The sequence below is a fragment of the Chlorocebus sabaeus genome, chromosome 22 (genome assembly GCF_047675955.1).
Source record: "Chlorocebus sabaeus isolate Y175 chromosome 22, mChlSab1.0.hap1, whole genome shotgun sequence".
Taxonomy (NCBI): Eukaryota; Metazoa; Chordata; class Mammalia; order Primates; family Cercopithecidae; genus Chlorocebus; species Chlorocebus sabaeus.
Genome location: NC_132925.1, coordinates 52,172,033 through 52,191,594, shown reverse-complemented (window position 1 = coordinate 52,191,594; position 19,562 = coordinate 52,172,033). Strand labels below are relative to the sequence as shown.

The following is a 19,562-nucleotide window of genomic DNA, read 5'->3' as shown; positions in this document are numbered from 1 at the left end:
ATTAAATGAAAAACAATTTTATACCTCTCATAGAGGTTGTCATATATTACTATTTTTGTCAGCATTCTCACTTATAACTCTGTTTGGATAACCCTGGGAAAATTTCTAAAATCTTCATAGCTCTTCTGTTAGGTACATATTCCTTGAGATAGAGGAAATCTGAGCAAAGTAAATTTCTTCATTATCTGAGATCAACAAAAGTGATACAGAGCTTCTGTCCTGTTAGCTCCCTTTGGACGCTTAAAATAGGCACTAGAGGTTGTCCAGTAAATGCTTCATATCCATCTACTAGTGCTGAATATTTGTGAAAATATAGGTGATGATGAATTAGACTTGTTCGAATGGAATTAAGTTTCTGTAAAGTTTTACCAGATTGTATTTTTTTGTTTGTTTTTTGTTTGTTTTGTTTTGTTTTGTTTTTGGTAAATGCAGTTTTGCACCTGTAACTAATTTAGAGACGAAGAAATTGCACATGTAACTGATAGCAACTGCCATCCAACTCTTATAACCTCAGAATCAAGATCACGTGGCTATTTGAGTACACAGTGTTTTAAACTGTTTAATTTTTATTTGAGCAAGGGATTGCCAACACAAGATCGAGGTTCCCACAAGTGGTGAGTGGCACTTGTGGTTAATACTGCAAAGCAGATTTAAAACAGTCAACTGTTAATTGCCTACGAGGGAATTATTCCTCATCACCTCATGCCAGGTTTTTATACGGCCTTTTAGCTGACCTTCTAAATGAGAAACGTTGTCATCCAGTGCAAACTGCCAATGGTCCTAAAATGCCTATCTTTATTATCAGTCTAATAATATTTATTGAGTGCCTATTTTCAAGGCACCATAGTGAATGTTATGAAATCTAGACACTTTTTCTCTGTCTTTCAAAGTTCTTTATAATCCAGGCATACTTTATGTATTTTACCTTATTTCTCACCACATTCCAGGTATTGGCCTGCCTTGCTCTGTTCACACTAATCTCTTTGTCCCAAGAGTAAGCCCGACTCACCCTTGCTCCAAGCCTAGTGTATCCTGAAATGCCTTTCCTAATTCTTCCACCTTTTCAAATCCTCCCTGTCCTTCAAGGTCAGCTTCAAGTAACCTCTACTCCGTGAAGCATTCTCTGAATGCATTGCTGTTCATTGCTCCCTCTCTCCTCTAAACTGAAAATGTGTTCAGAATATCTCTCTTCTGCCTCTTCCACTGCCTTCAGCCCAGTCCAGGACACCGTCTGTGCCTGGATACTGGTCTCTTGATGGGGTTTTCAGCTTCCATCTTAACCTCACAACAGCCTAGTCTCAACCAGTCACCCACAGGGATAATGCTCAAATGTGAGTCAGATTCGTCACTCCACCCACAGCCCTGCAGTGGTTCCCCATTTCACTTGTAACAAAAGCCCAAGTCTGGCCCCTACCGCCCTGCCCCACCCCAACTGACCCCTCTGGTCCTCTCTCTCTCCTTCTCTCTCTCTTCCACCTACTCTGCTCCAAGCATGCTGGCCTCCTTGCTGTTCCTCCCACATTCCAGATGCTCTCCTACCTTCGTGCACCTGCCCTAGCTCTTGTTCCTGTCCAGGACCCTCTTCCTCTGACATCCTCTGGGCTACCTGTGTCAACTCCCTATAATCTTGGCTCAAATCTTACCTTCGAGTGAGGGTGACCTTGGCCTTCCCCATCCTAGGACAGGGGAATTACCTCTCCTCCCCGTTTCCCTTCCTCTTCTACTCTACAATTTCCTATTTAGAAAGTGTTTATCATCTTCTAACATGCCATGTAATTTATTGATGGATTGTATGTATTGCTTGTCTGCTTCATCTCCCTGGAATGTTAACCGCATGAAGGCAGAGATCTTTGTCTAGTTTGTTCACCCACTGATGTATTCCAAATACCTGAATAGTAGTGCTCATTAATACTTGCTAAATGAAAGAATAGAATCCTCTAACATTTATGACTTCTATCACACAATTTAACCCTGAGTTAGAACTGAGTTAGAACTGTCTGGTATTATTTCCTGTTTTGTATATTCCCTAAGCCAAATCATATAGTCACTGAAGAAAAGATCCATGTTTTATTCTATATTCCACAAATGCCAAGCACATAATAAGTATAATCAGGTCTTGTTGACTTATTAATACCAAGCTGATCTCCTCCAAGCTGATCTGTTTTTATTTGCTAAATATATTCCAGTCTCTGACCAAATATATCATTTCTAAAGCAAAAACAAAACTTTTACTATTTACTGTTTCTTTTTTTATTATTTATTTATTTATTTTGAGACAGAGTCTCTGTCACCCAGGCTGGAGTGCAGTGGCACCGTCTCAGCTCACTGCAACCTCTGCCCCCTGGGTTCAAGCAATCCTCCTGCCTCAGCCTCCCAAGTAGCTGGGATTAGAGGCACCCACCACCACACCTGGCTAATTTAGTATTTTTGGTAGAGACGGGGTTTCACCATGTTGGCAGGCTGGTCTCAAACTCCTGATCTCAAGTGATCCGCCTGCCTGCACTTTTCAAAGTGCTGGGTTTACAGATGTGAGCCACTGTGCCTGGCCTACTTCAATCTTTTAGATAAAATGTACACCCTTTGAATTTTTACTTCCACCATTTACGCTGATTTGAAGTCCTTAGTTGAATATGTATTTAGCCTTCATTGTGCAAGGAAGCTGGTTACAAAAACGGATAGTTTATTAAAATGCTTGTATTGGTTTTTAAAAAAGAATAATTTTAATACAGTTTTTCCTCTTTTTTCTTTTTGCTCTTTTTGTTATTTTTTGGTAGAGACACCGTCTGGCTGTGTTGCCCAGACTGGTTTCGAACTCTTGGCCTCAAGAAGTCCTCCCATCTTAGCCCCGCAAAGTGCTGGGTTTACAGGTGTGAGCCACCATGGCTGGCCTTAATACTGTTTGATGAGTTCTGAATTGAATAAGTTTTAAGTGAATGTCCTAAAATTCTATGACAGTCCTTTTAACACAACTGGAAGAGTTTTTGCTTATTTGGTTTGTCAGCATGTTTCCTTCTGTCATCCCCCACTCCTAGGACCCATATGGAACATCGTCTCTTAATTAACTCTTTTATTGAAGTATAATATACGTGGAGAAAAATGTCCAAATCATTTTCACAAGTGAACATACTTGTGAAATTAGCACCCAGACAAAAAAAAAGAAAAAAAAAAAAAACAGAACAATACCGGCAGTCCAGAAGCCCTGTGACTATTCTGTTTCTCACTCATTGATAAGTTTTACCTGGTTTTGAATTTTATGTAAATAGAATTATACATAGTTTACTCTTTTGTGTCTGGATTCTTTTGCTTAGCATTTGTTCGTGAGATTAATCACACTATTGAATGTAATTGTACTTCATTCTCATTACTGTATAGTGTTTCATTGTATAAATGTATCACAACATATTTATCCTACTGTTGATGGGCATTCAGATGGGTTTCAGTATTGCAAATAGTACTGCTATGAACATTGTCCTATAGGTCTCTTAGTGAAGGAGTGTATGCATTTCTGGTAAGTATATGGTTCAGCCAATGATAGAGTATGTTGAGCTTCAGGAGATGTTGCCAACAGTTCTGAACAGGGCTCTAGGAATCTATACTTGTACCAGAAGTGTATGAGTGTTCTAGCTCTTCCACACCATCACTGGTACTTGGCATTCTCTGTCTTTTTCACGTTAGCCATTCTGATGGGTGTGTTGGTATCATATTCTAATTTTAATCTCCCCTTTTCTGATGTCTAAAAAGTTAAGCACTTTAAAAAGTGTTTGTTGTCCATTTGGCTATCCTTTCTTGTAAAGTACCTGTTCAAGTCTTTCACACATTTTTATATTGAGTACTTTAGGTAAATGTTCTAAAGCATACCTTGTCAGATACATGTATTGTAAATATCTTCTCTTACTCTCTGTGGTTTTTCATTTACTTAATAAGCAGACATTTCTAATCAATGTAGTCTAATATACTAGATTTTTCTTTTACAGTAAGTGCTTTTTATATCCTTTTGAAGAAAGCTTTGCCTCCTCCAGGGTTGATAAAGTGTGTTAGTTTTTATTTTAAAAGTTTTCTGGTTTTATATTTCACATTTAGATCCATAATCCACACAGAATTGATTTTTGCATATGTTGTAAGGTAAGGGTTTATCTCTTTCCATGTGGATATCCAGTTGACTTACTTCGTTTATTGAAAAGATCATCCTTTCCCCACTCCCCAGCAGTGACATTTTTGTCATAAACCAGGTGACCATATAGGTCTGGGATTTATTCTGGACTTACTCTTCTATTGCATTGTATTTTTACACCAATTAAGATTGCCTTAAGTACTGTAACTTTATAAATAGTTTGATATCTGGTAGTATAAATCCTCCAGCGTTGCTCTTCCCCTTCAAGATTGCCTTGCCACTTGGCCTTTTGAATTTCCTTATAAATTTTAGACTCAGCATATCAGTTACCACACATAAGTGCTGGGATTTTTGTTGTAATTGTTCTGAATCTATAGATAAATTGGGAAATAATTGAAAATTTTACAATATTGAGTCCTTCAATCCATGAATGTGGACTATCCTTTCACTTATTTCTTCTTTAATTTTTTGAAGTAGTATTTTTGGATTTTCATTATAGAGATCTTACACATATTTTGTTAGATTTTTTTCCCCTAGATATTTTATTGTTTTGATGCTGTTGCAAAAATAATTTTTAAATTTCACATTCTACTTGTTGCTAGCTTATAGAAATATAATTGGTTTTTGAATGTTGACTTTGTACCCAGCAACTTTGCTAAATTATTTTATTAACTGTAATGGAGTTGTTTGTGGATTTTTAAAAACACAGTCTGCCCGACATGGTAGCTCATGCCTGTAATCCCAGAACTTTGGGAGGCCAAGGTGGGTGGATCACTTGAGCTCAGGAGTTTGAGACCAGCCTGGCCAACATAGTGAAACCCTGTCTTTACATTTTTTGTAATTAATACAAAAAATTAGCCAGGCATGGTGGCACGCCCCTGTAATCCCAGCTACTTGGGAGGCTGAGGCAGGAGAATTGCTTGAACCCCAGAGGCAGACGTTGGAGTGAGCTAAGATAATGCCACTGCACTCCAGCCTGGGCAACAAAGTGAGACTCCATCTAAAAAAAAAAAAAAAGAAAGAAACAGCAACAAAAAAACACGGTCATGTCATCTCTAAGTAATGTTAGTTTTAGTTTTATTGCATCTTTTCCAATTCTTCTGTGTCTTTTTCCTTTGTTGCATTGGATGGATCTCCAGTACAGTGGTGAGGAGAAGTAATGATAGTATCATTACCTTGTTGCTGATCTCAGGAGAAAAGCTTTAAATATTTCACCATCAGGTATGATGGCCACTCTAGGATTTTTGTTTGTTTATTTGTTTGGTTTTTATACGTATTCTTTAGCAGACTAACGAAGTTCCCTCTCCTTCCTAAGAGGTTTTTTATTTTTAAAATTTAAGAGTGAATGTTGAATTATATCAAATGCTTTCATATAGTTTGTTGTGGTGGTGGTGGTTTTTGAGACAGGGTCTCACTTTGTCTCCAGGCTGGATCATGGCTCACTGCAGCCTCAACCTCCTGGGCTCAAGTGATCCTCCCACCTCAGCCTCTTTGAGTAGCTGGGACCACAGCACATCACCACACCCAGCTAATTTTTAAAAACTTTTTATAGAGACAGGATCTCACTATGTTGTCTAGGCTGATGTTGAACTCTTAGGCTCAAGTAATCCTCCCACCTTGGCCTCCCAAAGTGCTGGGATTACAGGCGTGAGACACTGTACCTAGCCTAGAATATTTTTTATAGTGCTCAGGAGAAAGATTAAAAGTTTGAGAAGTGTCTATTATGTATACTTTAATATCATATTGTAATACATGTTAAGATACTGTGTAGTATAACTAGTGAAAATCTTCAAATCAGCTCACAACCACTAGTGATCTGGCTGTATCTGTTTTGACACTTTTGTTCTCAATATCTATTTAGCTTAAGACCCTTGTCTTCCCATTAGGAGTGCTTGACACAGTACATTGAAAATATAATTTCAAAAGAGCATAGAGTGTCACATGGTTTTGCCAGACTAAAACAACTCTGAGTAAGAAAGTGGCTTTCCCCCTATGGTAATGCCAAGCTACTAGAGGACCTTCAGTAGTAAAGTATGATTTAAAACCCTGACCCCATCTGTCTTTTCCCAGTTGCAGGAAGTCCTTTATAGTGTTTGAGGGTGGGCAGCAGGGAAACGGTACTCTGGCAGATCTGCGGTGGCTCCCTCCTTTCTGAGTCATTACACACTCCTCTGGATCTTTCCTTTCATTTTTCCTTTTCCTCTCCTCTCCCCTGTTTTCATTCCCCTATCACTACAAAGCCAAAGCCAAAACCAAAACGTGAAGGGGGAGCTAGCTGGGAGAAACATTCCAGCTTCTTTTTTCTGATCTAAACACCATTCTTCTTCTTTTTTTATTTTTTTAATTAATAACTTTATTTTTTAGGGCAGTTTTAGGTTCAGAGCAAAATTGAGCAGAAAGTACAAAGAGTTCCCATATACTTCCTGTCCCCCACCATGCACAGTCTCCCCCACTATCAACATCCTGCACCCAAGTGGTACACTTGTTACAATCAGTAAACCCCCAATGACACATCATTATCGCTCAAAGTCCATAGTCTACATTAAGATTCACTCTTGGTGTTGTACATTGTCTGGGTTTGGACAAATGTGTAAGGACACGTATCCACCATTGTAGTGTCATACAGAATATTTTCACTGACCTAAAAATCCTCTGGGATCCACCTGTTCATTCTGTTCTCCCCCTAACTTCTGACTACCAGTGATCCTTTTCCTGTCTTGACGATTTTGCCCTTCCCAGAATATCATGTCGTTGGAACCATACAGTATGTGGCCTTTTCAGATTGACTTATTTCTCTTACCAGTATGCACTTAAGGTTCTTCCGTGTCTTTCTGTGACTTGATAACTCATTTCTTTGCAGCACTGAATAATATTTCGTTGTTTGGATGAGCCGTAGTTTATCCACTCAACTACTGAAGGATGTCTTAGTGCTTCCAAGTTTTGGCAATTATGAATAGAGATGCTGTAAATACCTGTGTGTGGATTTTTTGTGGACTTAAGTTTTCAGTTGATCTGTATAGCTACCAAGGAGTGTGATTACCAGATCATATGGTAAGAATATGTTTAGTTTTATGAGAAATGGCCACACTGTCTTCCAAAGTGGCTGTACCATTCACCAGCAAAGAATGAGAGTTTCTGTTGCTCCACATCCTCATCAACATTTGGTGGTGTTACTGTTTTAGATTTTGGCCATTCTATTTGTAGTGCTACCTTCTTGTTTTAGTTTGCAATACTCTAATGACATGTGATGTTGAAGATGTTTTCACATGTTCACATGCCATCTGTATATCTTCTTGGATGAAGTGTCTAGTCAGGTATTTTGCTCATTTTTTAAACAGGGTTGTTCACTTTCTTATTATTGAGTTCTAAGTGTTCTTTGTATATTTTGGATAACAGTTCTTTATCACAGTAGTCCCCAACCTTTTTGGCACCAGGGACCAGTTTCATGGAAGACAATTTTTCCATGGACTGGGGTGGGGCGGGAATGGTTTCAGGATGAAACTGATCCACCTCAGATCATCAGGTATTAGATTCTCATATGGTGTGCAACCTAGATCCCTTGCATGCACAGTTCACAGTAAGGTTTGTGGTCCTGTGAGAATCTAATGCCACCACTGATCTGACAGGAGGTGGAGCTCAGACTGTAATGCTTGCTCATCAGCAGCTCACCTGCTGTGCAGCCTGATTCCTCCCAGGCCATGGACTGGTACTAGTCCAGACCTGGAGGTTGGGAACCCCTGCTTTATCAGATATGCTTTATACAGATACATTTTCCCCATCTGTGGCTTGTTTTCTCATTCTCTTGACACTGTTTTGCACAGAGCAGACTTTTTTTTTATTTTAATGAAGTCCAGATAATCAATTATTTCATGGTTCATGTCTTTGGTGGTGTATCTAAAAAGTCATATCTGTGCTCAAAGTTACCTAGGTTTTCTCCTATATTGTCTTCAAGGAGTTTCATAGTTTTGTACTTTACATTTAGATCTATGTTCCATTTTGAGTTAATTTTTATGAAGAGAGTAAGCTCTGTGTCTAAATTCATTTTTTTTTTGTATGTGGATGTCCGGTTGCTCCAGCCCCAGTTGTTGAAAAGACTATCTTTGCTCCAGTATATTACCCTTGTTCCTTCATCAAAGATCAGCTGACTACCTTTATATGTTCTATTTCTGGGCTCTGTGTTCTGCTCCTTTGATCTATTTGTCCATTCTTTTGCCAGTACCACACTATCTTAATACTTTAACTTTCTAGTAGGGCTTGAAGTCAGATAGTGTCAGTCATTCAACTTTATTGTTCTCCTTTAATATTGAGTTGGCTATTATGGGTCTTTTGCCTCTCCATATAAACTGCAGAACCAGTTTGCCAATATCCACAAAACAACTTGCTGGGATTTTTATTGTGATTGCAGTGAATCTATAGATCAAGTTGGGATGAATGACATCTTGACAATACTGAGTCTTCCTATCCTTGAGCATGCAGTGTCTCTCCATTTTTTTCATTCTTTGATATCTTTCATCAGAGTTTTGTAGTAGTTTTCCTGTATAGGTTTCATATATATTTTATTAAATTTTTACCTAAGTATTTTACTTTTGGGGGTGCTAATGTAAAACAAAGCAGACATGAGGAAAATGTAGTGTCCATTTGGGGGTAATGTGCTTTTAATATTAAATTTGACTTGTTCATTGCTGGTATATAGGAAAGCATTATAACTTTTGTATATTGACCTTGTATCCTGCAGCCTTGCTATAATCACTTACTAGGTCCAGGAGACTTTTTTCTGTTCTTTTGGATTTTTTTATATAGAGGTCATGTCATTTGCAAACAAAGACAGTTTTATTTTTACATTCCCAATCTGTATCCCTTTTATTTCCTTTTTTTGTCTTGTTGCATTAGCTAAGACTTCTGGTATGATGTTGAAAAGCAGTAGTGAGGGAAGATATCCTTGCTTTATTCCTAAACTTAGTGGAAAAGCTTGAGTTTCTCACCATTACATATGATGTTAACTATAGGTTTTGTTTGTAGATGTTCTTTATCAAGTTTAGAAAGTTCTCTTTTTTTGTCAAATTCTTTTTCTGCATTTATTGATATGATCATGTGATTTTTCTTCTTTAGCCTATGGGTGTGATAGATTACATTAATTTGTTTTCTAATGTTGAACCAACCCCGCATACCTCAGCTAAATCTCACTTGGTCATGGTATATAATTCTTTTCATACATTATTAAATTCAATTTGCTGATACTTTGTTAAAGATTTCTGCATCTCTGTCCATGAGAGATTGGTCTATAGGGTTTATTTTCCTTGTAATGTCTGTTTTGTTTTAGTATTAGGGGAATTCTAGTCTCATTGAATGAGTTAGGAAGTATTCCCTCTGCTTTTATATTCTGAAAGAGATTTCAGAGAATTGGTATCATTTCTTCCTTAAATGTTTGGTAGAAATCACTTCCTTAAATGTTTGGTGAACTCAGTCTGGTGCCTTCTGTTTCAGAAGGTTATTAGTTATTGATTCCATTTCATTAATAAATGTAGGCCTATTCCACTTGTCTAGTTCATCTTGTATGAGTTTTGGAAAATTAGGTCCTTCAAGGAATGAGTTCATTTCACCTAGATTATCAATTTGTGAGCATAGAGCCTATTATCCTTTAATGTCAGTGAGATCTGTAATGATACCCCTCTTTTATTTCTGAATAACTTTCGTTCATTCTTCATGTGCTACTTGTGTGTGCTAGACAAAGTAGAATTTCAACTAAACCAAAGCAACTGTTCAACAGATTTAGCCTTAGTCCTAATTAGATTATTAGTAACATCTCCGTTTAGAAATGTGTGAAGGTACTTTTAGCAGAGGAACCAAGCTTGAGCTAGTTTGACCGTAGTGAATTTTTGCTGAGGAAGCAGAAGAAATGGTTATATTGGTGAGGGCATAATCCTGTAATCTTTTCTGTGTCCTGATACCTCAGGACCAGCGTAAGCAAACTCCCTAGACAAGATGTGGTTCATGCAAGAGAAAATGTGCTTTTTAAAATGAACATGGGCCCAGCATAGTGACTCATGCCTGTAATCCCAACATTTTGGGAAGTTGAGGCGGGAGGATTGCTTGAGTCCAAGAGTTTGAGACCAGCCTTGGCAACATAATGAGAACTTGCCTCTACAAAAAAAAAAAAATCAAAAATTTAGATGAACGTGGTGGTGAATGCCTGTGGTCCCAGCTACTTGGAAGGCTGAAGTGGGAGGATCTCTTGAGCACAGTGGGGTCGAGGCTTCAGTGAGCCATAATTGTGCCACTGCACTCCAACCTAGGTGACAGAGTAAGACCCTGCCTCAAAAAAGAATTATTATTTAAATAAAATATAATAATAAAAAACATGGTCTTTCTAATACTCTTTGTTGATCTGAATTTGAAAATTTTCTGTGAGACCTTCTGGCTTATTATAAAGAAATTTGTAGCTAAAAATACATATTGCAATGTTTTAATCTCAAAGCTATCAATGGGAAATCAAACCACAGAAACATCGAATTTGGTTTTGAATATAGTCTAAGTAGACAATAAAATGAAAATACATTTGTTTGTATTGAAGAAGCAAATGACACACCAAAGAATTAATTTCTAATAGTTTTCTTTTTTTCTTTTTTCTTTTTTTTTTTTTTTGAGACGGTGTCTTGTTCTTTGCCCAGGCTGGAGTGCGCTGGCATGAACTTGGCTCACTGCAACCTCCATCTCCTGGGTTCAGGTGATTCTTCTGCCTCAGTCTCCCAAGTAGACAGGACTACAGGCCTGCACCACCGCGCCTGGCTAATGTTTGTACTTTTAGTAGAGACGGGATTTCACCATGTAGGCTAGGCTGGTCTCGAACTCCTGACCTCAGGTGATCCTCCCACCTTGGCCTCCCAAAGTGCTGGAATAACAAGCGTGAGCCAGCGCGCCCAGCCTCTAATCATTTTCTTAATTCATGGTGCCCAAAATAAGGGTTCTATATTCAGAGAAACCATGACAGAATTTAAACTCTAGCCCCAATACCTATTTGACATTGGGCAAATCACTTAACCTTTTTATGTCTAATATTTTTAATCTGTTAGGTGATAATAATATTTGTGTATAACAACATAGGACTGTTTACAACAAGCACTTAATAATTGTTACCTATTGTTACTAAATTGTATTTCTGCTGATGGGTTCCAGAGTATTTTCCTCCTTCACTAAACAAAACTCAGGATACTATGTGAAGGAAAAGAAGTGAGTTGGTAGAATTTTTTTTTTAAATGCTTGAGTCAAAAGGAGAGCCATTTGTTGTTCAAGTATCAAAACTATTTTCTGATTTTCTTTCATTTTACTTGAAACTACATTAAAATTATCTCCAGTTTTCCAGATGATTGCATGATAATCCCTTTTAAGAGAACGGTAACACATGCAAGGAATAGACTTACTCCCTCTGTTAGGAGAAATCATGGAAAGATATTACAATTAAAAGATACTGAATTTTAGCTTAATTTTTACCTTTATCTAAATAACACTTGTACATAGCTACAGCTTTCAGTGAAGAAGAGATCCTCACAGTCCCACAGCTAAATCCCACTCCTCATAGGCAATGATTTTAACTCTTTCACATATTTCTTCTGGCATTTACCTTCCTACCTCTAGAATAACATACCTACACTATTGGCCAGGCGTAGTGGCTCATGCTTGTAATCCCAACACTTTAGTAGGTCAAGGCGGGCAGATCACTTGAGCCCAGGAGTTTGAGATCAGCCTGGGCACCATGGTGAAACCTCGTCTGTACAGAAAATTGAAAAATTAGCCAGCGGTGGTGGTGCACACCTGTGTTCCCAGCTACTGAGGAGGCTGAGGTCGGAGGATTGCTTGAGCCCAGGAGTTTGAGGCTACAGTGAGCTGTGATCACATTACAGCACGACAGCCTGGGCAACAGAGAGAGACCTTGTCTCAAAAATGATAATAATCATCATAGCATACTTATACTATTATTTTTATAATTGTATTCTTATCCATTGACTTCTTACTGTGGAAGATAATAATTTAGTCCTTTTACTACCATACTTCGTTTTCCAAAACACATACTTTTCCCTCCCCTCCGTCTTCATAGTGTAGTTACTTGTAATTTGAGGTTAAATCAGTTGTCTGTGCTTACATTGTAATAACTGAAAGTGCTACTTAAGGTTGAGCCAAGCAGTGTGCTATGATTCTGTTTCCTGTCCTGCTTAGCTATTTACTTTTTTGGAGTTAATTTTTTTTCACTTAGTCATTGCTCATTTTGTTGTCTTTTCTTGCTATGTGCTCGTCACTAATTCATCCTCAAGCTCTCTGACAGAGTAATAGAAACTCCTCTCGAAGTGTCAAACATATCAGGCATTCTGGTTTCTCAGGTGATCCCACCTGGCCTTCTTCCTCCTGCTTTTTCTCTAGGCTGCTCTGCATCTGTAGCCTGGGACCACCTTCCACCCCTCTCCTGTGTTTCAGATCCTTTGTTTCCTGGTCCCATCTTTTCTCTTCCTTGGTTCTGGTGGGGAACTCTGGGAAAGAGTACATGGGAGGTAACTTTTCTGGACACCTTGTCTTTCTGAAAATGTCTTTACTCCCATACTTGATGGACGATTTGGCTGAGTCTAAAATTCTAAGTTGGAAATTCTTTTTTCTCTGAATTTTAGCAACATCGTTCTATTGATATTCTAGCTTCTAGTGTTACTGTTGAGAAGTTCAATGTCATTCTGATTCCTGATCCTTTCTATGGTACTTTTTTTTTTTTCCTGTCAGGAAGTACTTATGATCATCTCTACAGAAGGGGCATTAATCTTCACAGTGTTCCTTTTTGTGTAGTTTAAGAAATCCTTTCTCTCTTGGTTTTGTTACTGTTTTAACCAACATAAATCCTTGGTCTTAGTCATTCTAAAGTTAAAGAAAAACTGAGGAACAACTTAGGAATACATTTCAAGTACGTGTGATAAAAGGCAAATGTGCAGAGGATGATCACTGTGTTTAAAAAATGGGATAAAAGAGATAGTTGCAAACTTTAACATAGGTTAGATCATCATTTCTCAAACTATATTCCATCACATATTAAACTCCTCAAATATTGCACACTGTGCTTTTTTCTCTGTTTTGTGTATTCTCGTGAACATTAGCCTGTTAGTTTAAGAAGTCTCACAGTAAACCTGTTTAACCTTGCTTAACCTAGCATTGCCTAAATTTACTTGATCACCAGATTTTTTCTGTTTGTTTTTAGTTATTTTTAAAGGAACATTATTAACATATGTATAACACAGTTGGGGAAATGCCAGATAAGACATAGACTTTCCTGGCTGCTAAAGAGCAATTAAGCATTGGAATGAGTAACCAAGAGGAGCTGTGGACTCTCCTTTTCCAGAGGCCTTTAAAACAGGACATCTGTTTTAGGCGTAGTCCTGTTTAAACAATAGGGCTTTGCTGGCGGTTCTTCCTCTTCCTGTGCCCTAGTGGTAGTGTTGGAGGCTTTTAGCCCACCTTTTATATGACTGTAGTACTCTGGTAACTAGTGTGTACACAAGTTACTGTTATACTATTAATATTAATTCTATTTATTGAGAACGTATTAAGTATCCAGCCCTATGGTAAGTGCTCTACATACATTATCTAATTTAATCCTCACAACAACTCTAGGAGGTAGATAATATTAATATCCTACAGATAGAGATTAGATATGAAGAGATCACCGAACTGCCAGCAATAGGGTTGGATTGGAACCTCGGGCATCTGACATGGGGCTGTGCCCATCCTTCTTCAGCGTTGGTATTTAGAACAGCAAACCGCGCGAAGCAAACGAACACATAAAATTTGTATATCTGAACTTACTATGTAAAAACGAACCAAGATAATGCTTATTTTATTAGACTATTCCCTAAACCTTTTGATTAATTCAGAGTCCATGACTTTTGTTAGAAACAAATTCTGTTACAGATTTAGTTCTTCTGCATTTTATTCTGTGATAATTTACCATCCAGGAAATGGTTCCTTACATGAGACTTTTTTCCCTCATAAATTTGATGCCATTCATATGCATTCACTAAAGACCCCCCAAAGATAAATCTGGATCTCTGAAAAGTGGCAAAGGTTAAAAGTCCCATTTTCAGCATATTTACATGTAACAACTTGATAACGTGGCGCTGAGAATGCCAGGCTTAGAGGAGCCAAGCTGGGCTCCTGTCCAGTCAGCCTCTAGCTCACCAGGAAACCCTGAGCAGGTCACTTTGCCTCATTTTCTTTATCTATCAAATGAGAACTCAGATGATCTCAAAACAGCCTTTTCTGCTCTAGTGTTTCAGGATGATTCTTGTCTCTGGATGTCAGCTATCATGATGGGAGAGGAATTAGTAAATTCCCAGGTCAGTTTACACTGCAGAGTGATCTTGGTCTGCATGAATCAGTAAGGATGGACTGGATAAACAAGTTGGAACCACAGTTATGAGTACCATGACATTAACCTGAAACAAATGAGAAGGGATTGAAAAATCAGCAGTTAAGTGTCTTTTAAGGCCATTTCCAACAAAACTACAAAGGACCTATGAAAGGCTTTTCAGGTACATACTCTTGTTGCCTAGCTGAACACGTTTCTCTAATAAAGCTTTCATTTGAGAGTTACTCTTCGTAGTACATCCCCTGTCTCCCTGCCTGCCTGGCACGTCATAGGTATTCAGTGAAGGTTTGTTGGGACTGTTAAATAATTGTTTAATATAGAACTGGAAGATCAGGAAGAGATAATGTTTTTCTAACCAGTATTCAGTGTAAAGTCACAAGTGTGGGCTATGGAGCTTCAGACCGTCTGGATTCAGTGTCAGTTCTACTGCTTAGTAACTGTGTACTTTCAGACAAGTTACTTACTTCCAGGTCCATGCCTCAGTTTTCCCATCTTTAAGGTAAATTATAAGTGCACCTACTTCCTCGGGCTGGTTGTGAGGATTAAATGACACAATCCAGGCACAGTATTTGGTGTAGTACTTTGCACAGATTTAGTGTCCTGTTAGTATTAGCTAATGTAAATATGAAGAATATACAACATTTTACCAGCTATTCTAATCATAGTTTTTCTTTTCTCTTCATAAGGGACAACATGAAACCCCAAAGGTAAAGCATATATTTCTGGTGTTCAGTTTTATAATTTAGCATCTTTTGCAACCCACTTCCATGCTCCCAAATAATAATGCCTATCAGATTAAAGAAGTTACTTTATTTTTGCTCGAAATTGGTTGTGTTTTTGTAGAACTGCTTCATCCTTTGAGTATTGTGAAAAGTCTGCGCATTGACTATAACAGCATTTAAAGCCAAGTCTGAAGGTCTAAGATAACGGCACACATCCATGTCCTTGCTCACAAGTTCTGCCTGAAGACTTTTGCCTGCTTGAAACACTCTAAAGGTTGTGAAATTAATGGATACACCCCTGATGCAACACAACTCAGTGTCACCAGCTGAGGAGTTAAGACCTGTTCTTGTTACTGAGAAGGGTTGTTGTTCATGCAAATATTTTGTTCATTTGTTCTTTCATGGGTAATTGCACGGGGTAACAAAAAACACCTCCTCAACTTACAGCTTGGCAGAAACAGTAGCTTATGTTTTCTAGAGACAAAATTAGAAGCAGGCTTTCTGGACCCATCTCTAAGTCAAAATAAAATAAAATGTCTAGGGAACCACTGTGCCTCCCAGTAACTATGGTCTATGGAATAATGTTGTTTAGGTCAAGGTGTCCCAGAGTAAAAGGGAAGGGAGAAGGGCAGGGGGGAAGGGGAGAAGTGTGTTTGGGCAATGTTTTCATAGAGATGAAGAGGCAAGCTGTTTTTCTTTCTTAGTTTGTCCTTTCAACTTAGAAAAATAAGAAAACCATCTAGGACCCCAACCTTCCTCTTGTAATCAGCAAAAGAGAAAAAACTGAATGTACGTCGTTGAGGGGGAACAGTTATGGCTTAAGTTGTATTTTATTGATAATGTTGAAGATTAACATTTTTTTGGAGGGAACTTAAGTCTTAACAAAACTAAACTGTTGAGAAAGTATTGTTATTTTTCCATCTTTAGTAGCAAAATGAAAATTTACTCTTCTGCATAAAATATGATCATCAATTGGCAAGAATTTGGTAAAAAACAAAAACAAACAAACAAACAAAAAACAAAAACCTGTGCATAGAATATGCACATGGGAAAATAGAATAATTTGATGCTGTCCTTTTGCTCCAGACTGGAAATCTAATGGTGGAGATAGTTATCCAAATAATTATATCCGAGCTAAAGGCGGAGGTACAAAGTGCTGTGGGAACACAGAGAATGGAGTGTTTTTAAGTTGGAGGGTTCATAGATGGTTTCACGGAGAAATTAACGTTTGGACTGGGTTTTGAAAGACAAGCAGGCTTGTGGCATGAAGAGGTGAGGAGTAGGAAGAAGACACAGCAGCCTCGGTGACCTGCATGACTAAAAGAGGCAGGGCATGTTGAACCTGGGCAGGTAGTATGATATGCCCAGCTGCCAGAGATGCCAAGAATGGGAGTGAGGTCTGGGATAACCAGAGGGAATAAAACTGAAAAAGTAAGTTAGGGCTGAGACATAGAGGGCCTTGAATGCCAAGCTAAAAGGCCAGTGTTTCTCCTGCTTTTCCACCAGTATGCCCTTACTAGTAGAGGAGAGCAAAAACATACCATTCTTGGGTGGAGGAAGGGAGGAATGAATAGGTGGAGTATGGGGTATGTTTGGGGCAGTGAAAGTCTTCTGTGTGATCCTCTAATGAATGCATGATATTATGTCTTTGTCAAAACCCATAGTACTTGGCCGGGCATGGTGGCTCACACCTGTAATCCCAGCACTTTGGGAGGCAGAGGCGGGTAGATCGCTTGAGGTCAGGAGTTTAAGATCAGCGTGGCCAACATAGTGAAACCCCTTCTCTACTAAAAATACAAAAATTAGCTGGGCATGGTGGCACACGCCTGTAATCCCACCTACTCAGGAGGCTGAGGCAGGAGAACCATGTGAACCTGGGAGGTAGAGGTTGCAGTGAGCCAAAATCACGCCACTGCATTCCAGCCTGGGTGACAGAGCAAGACCCACCAAAAATAAATAAATAAATAAATAAATAAATAAATAAATAAATAAATAAATGAAAAGTAGAACTATACAACACAAAGAGCAAACCCTAATGTAAACCATGGACTTTAGTAATAATGTGTCAGTATTGGTTCATCAGTTGTAGCAGGTGTACTACACTGTGCAAGGTGTTAGTGATAGGGGAAAACCATGTTTTGTAGCGAGGGGACAGGAGGTTGGGGAAGGGCTCTCATGAGACCTCTGTACTTTCTGCTCAATTTTTATGTAAACCTAAAACTGCTCTAACAAAAATAAAGGCTACTATGAAAAACAAAACAAAACAAAAAAACAGAAAACAGCATCCTTTTAGCCATGAGATGTACTACAAGTACAAAGTTTTCTAGGAATTTCATATAATATCTTTAAAAATTGCATGAACTTTTCCTTCTTTCCTTAATGCAGGGAAGGCTATTTTGACATTTAAAATTTTCCCAGAATTTCCACAGTATAATACATAACCTCTAGGGATATGATTTTTGTAATAAGAAGCATGGCTTTGGCTGAGCACAGTGGCTTACGCCTATATTCCCAGAAGTTTGGGAGGCTGAGCCAGAAGGACCACTTGAACACAGGAGTTTGAGACCAGCCTGGGCAACACAGTGAGATGCTGTCTCTTTAAAAGGGAGTAAGGGAAGGAGGGAGGGAGGGAGGGAGGGAGGGAGGGAGGGAGAGAGAGAGAAAGAGAGAAAAGAAGGAAGCATGGCTGTGATTGAAAGGGAGTCACTGAAGTTTTATGTTAAAAATGAAAGCAAAATTAAACCAGTAAAATCATGAGCAACCAATTTCTCTCCCACCCCAGATATTTTTGCATCCTTATTTTCTTTTCCCAGTGTTCATACAGAAGCATATCCACTACCTTTAACTCACTTTGTCAGCCTTTATTCTGTATACAGAAAACTTTGCAATAGCATAGTGAGAAATAGGTGACAAACCCACCTTTGTGGATATTACAATGTAGACAAAGGAAATATACTTTAATATGAAAATAAGTTATACTGAGAAAAGTAGGTACAGAAATGAAAATTAAGCCTGCCAAGGAGACAGACAAAGTAAATGGAATGACCTGCGTTAAACAGGTTTGGATGAATTTTGAAATAAAGGACACTGTTGGATGGGTGCCCTGTCCTTAGGAGCACAGACTTTTCTCTGGATGTCATTGAGACCTAGAATGACCTTTAGCTATCACCAGTACACATTTCCCTTTTTGGTGTGCAGTGTTGACACTGAAACACAGATAACTTAAGGTTGTTTGGGTACTTATTTATGTAGATAGACATGTGAACCCGTACAGTACCTAATTAGTCCTCTTGAAACCACAGACGCACATTCACAGGACTAGTCTTGTTTATATTTTCAAGGCTTTTTTTTTTTTTTTTTTTTGAGACGGAGTTTCACTCTTGTTGCCTAGGCTGGGGTGCAATGGCACGATCTTGGCTCACCGCAACCTCTGCCTCCTGAGTTCAAGCAATTTTCCTGCCTCAGCCTCCTGAGTAGCTGGGATTACAGGCATGCACCACCACGCCAAGCTAGTTTTGTATTTTTAGCAGAGATGGGGTTTCTCCATGTTGATCAGGCTGGTCTCAAACTCCTGACCTCAGGTGATCCACCCTCTTTGGCCTCCCAAAGTGCTGGAATTACAGGCGGGAGCCCGGCCTCAAGGCATTTTTTCTTATGAAGATCACAGCTGAAATCTTCAATCTTCAGCTAATGCAAAAGTTTGCCTTTGGAGTGAATTTCTTGTCAATCTGCTTGGTAAGAAAAAGCAAGTGGTGTTAAAGTGAGGACATTAAAATAAAATTGCTCCAAAAAAATGATAAATAGATAAAAGAAAAGAAAAAGGAAAAGCAAGAGGCCCATGTACACATACACAGAGGAGAGTGGCCCCTATTCCATAAGCCTGTTTCATCAATGAGAGAATCAAGAGGATACTACATATACAGAAGAGGGTTTCAGGGTTAGTCTTGAGTTTGAATCTTCTACTTCCTAGCTAGAGGACTTTGGGCAATTCCCTTTACTTCTTTGGTCCTACCTTGGTTATCTATAAAGTGGGAATCATATTTCAGATTATGCAGAAGAAAAGGTAGGATGTACCAGGCACATGGGAAGTGCTTGATCAATACCAGTTTGCTTCCCTCCTTCCCTGCCCCTTCTGGTAAAACTTCACAGCTATCTCATTAAGTCATCAACGTATTTAGTATTTAATAAATAAGTATTTAACGAGCACCCACTATGAGACAAGCGCTTTGTTAGCCAGTGGGGATATGACTGCAAACAAGAAAGATACGCCTGTGATTTGAGGAGTCCTGGAGTTTATGAGCAGCTCCTCTCTGTCTCCAGTGTGAGCAGTCCT

The 19,562-nt window shown here is 38.7% G+C and overlaps 1 protein-coding gene across 10 annotated transcripts in view; it reads left to right on the top strand.

Annotated features, from left to right (window-relative positions):
- The window catches only part of PPARG (peroxisome proliferator activated receptor gamma), a 144,651-nt gene that overhangs the window by 66,908 nt on the left and 58,181 nt on the right, over nt 1-19,562 (top strand). The window contains exon 1 of one of the 10 annotated variants that reach the window (XM_073009837.1): nt 14,652-14,670. The exons of the other annotated variants lie outside the window; for them this stretch is intronic. Within the exon in view, the coding sequence (XP_072865938.1) occupies nt 14,655-14,670 (16 nt within the window). The 5' untranslated portion in view covers nt 14,652-14,654. Of the gene's footprint in view, nt 1-14,651; nt 14,671-19,562 lie in introns of those variants that run through there. 10 annotated transcript variants of the gene reach the window in all.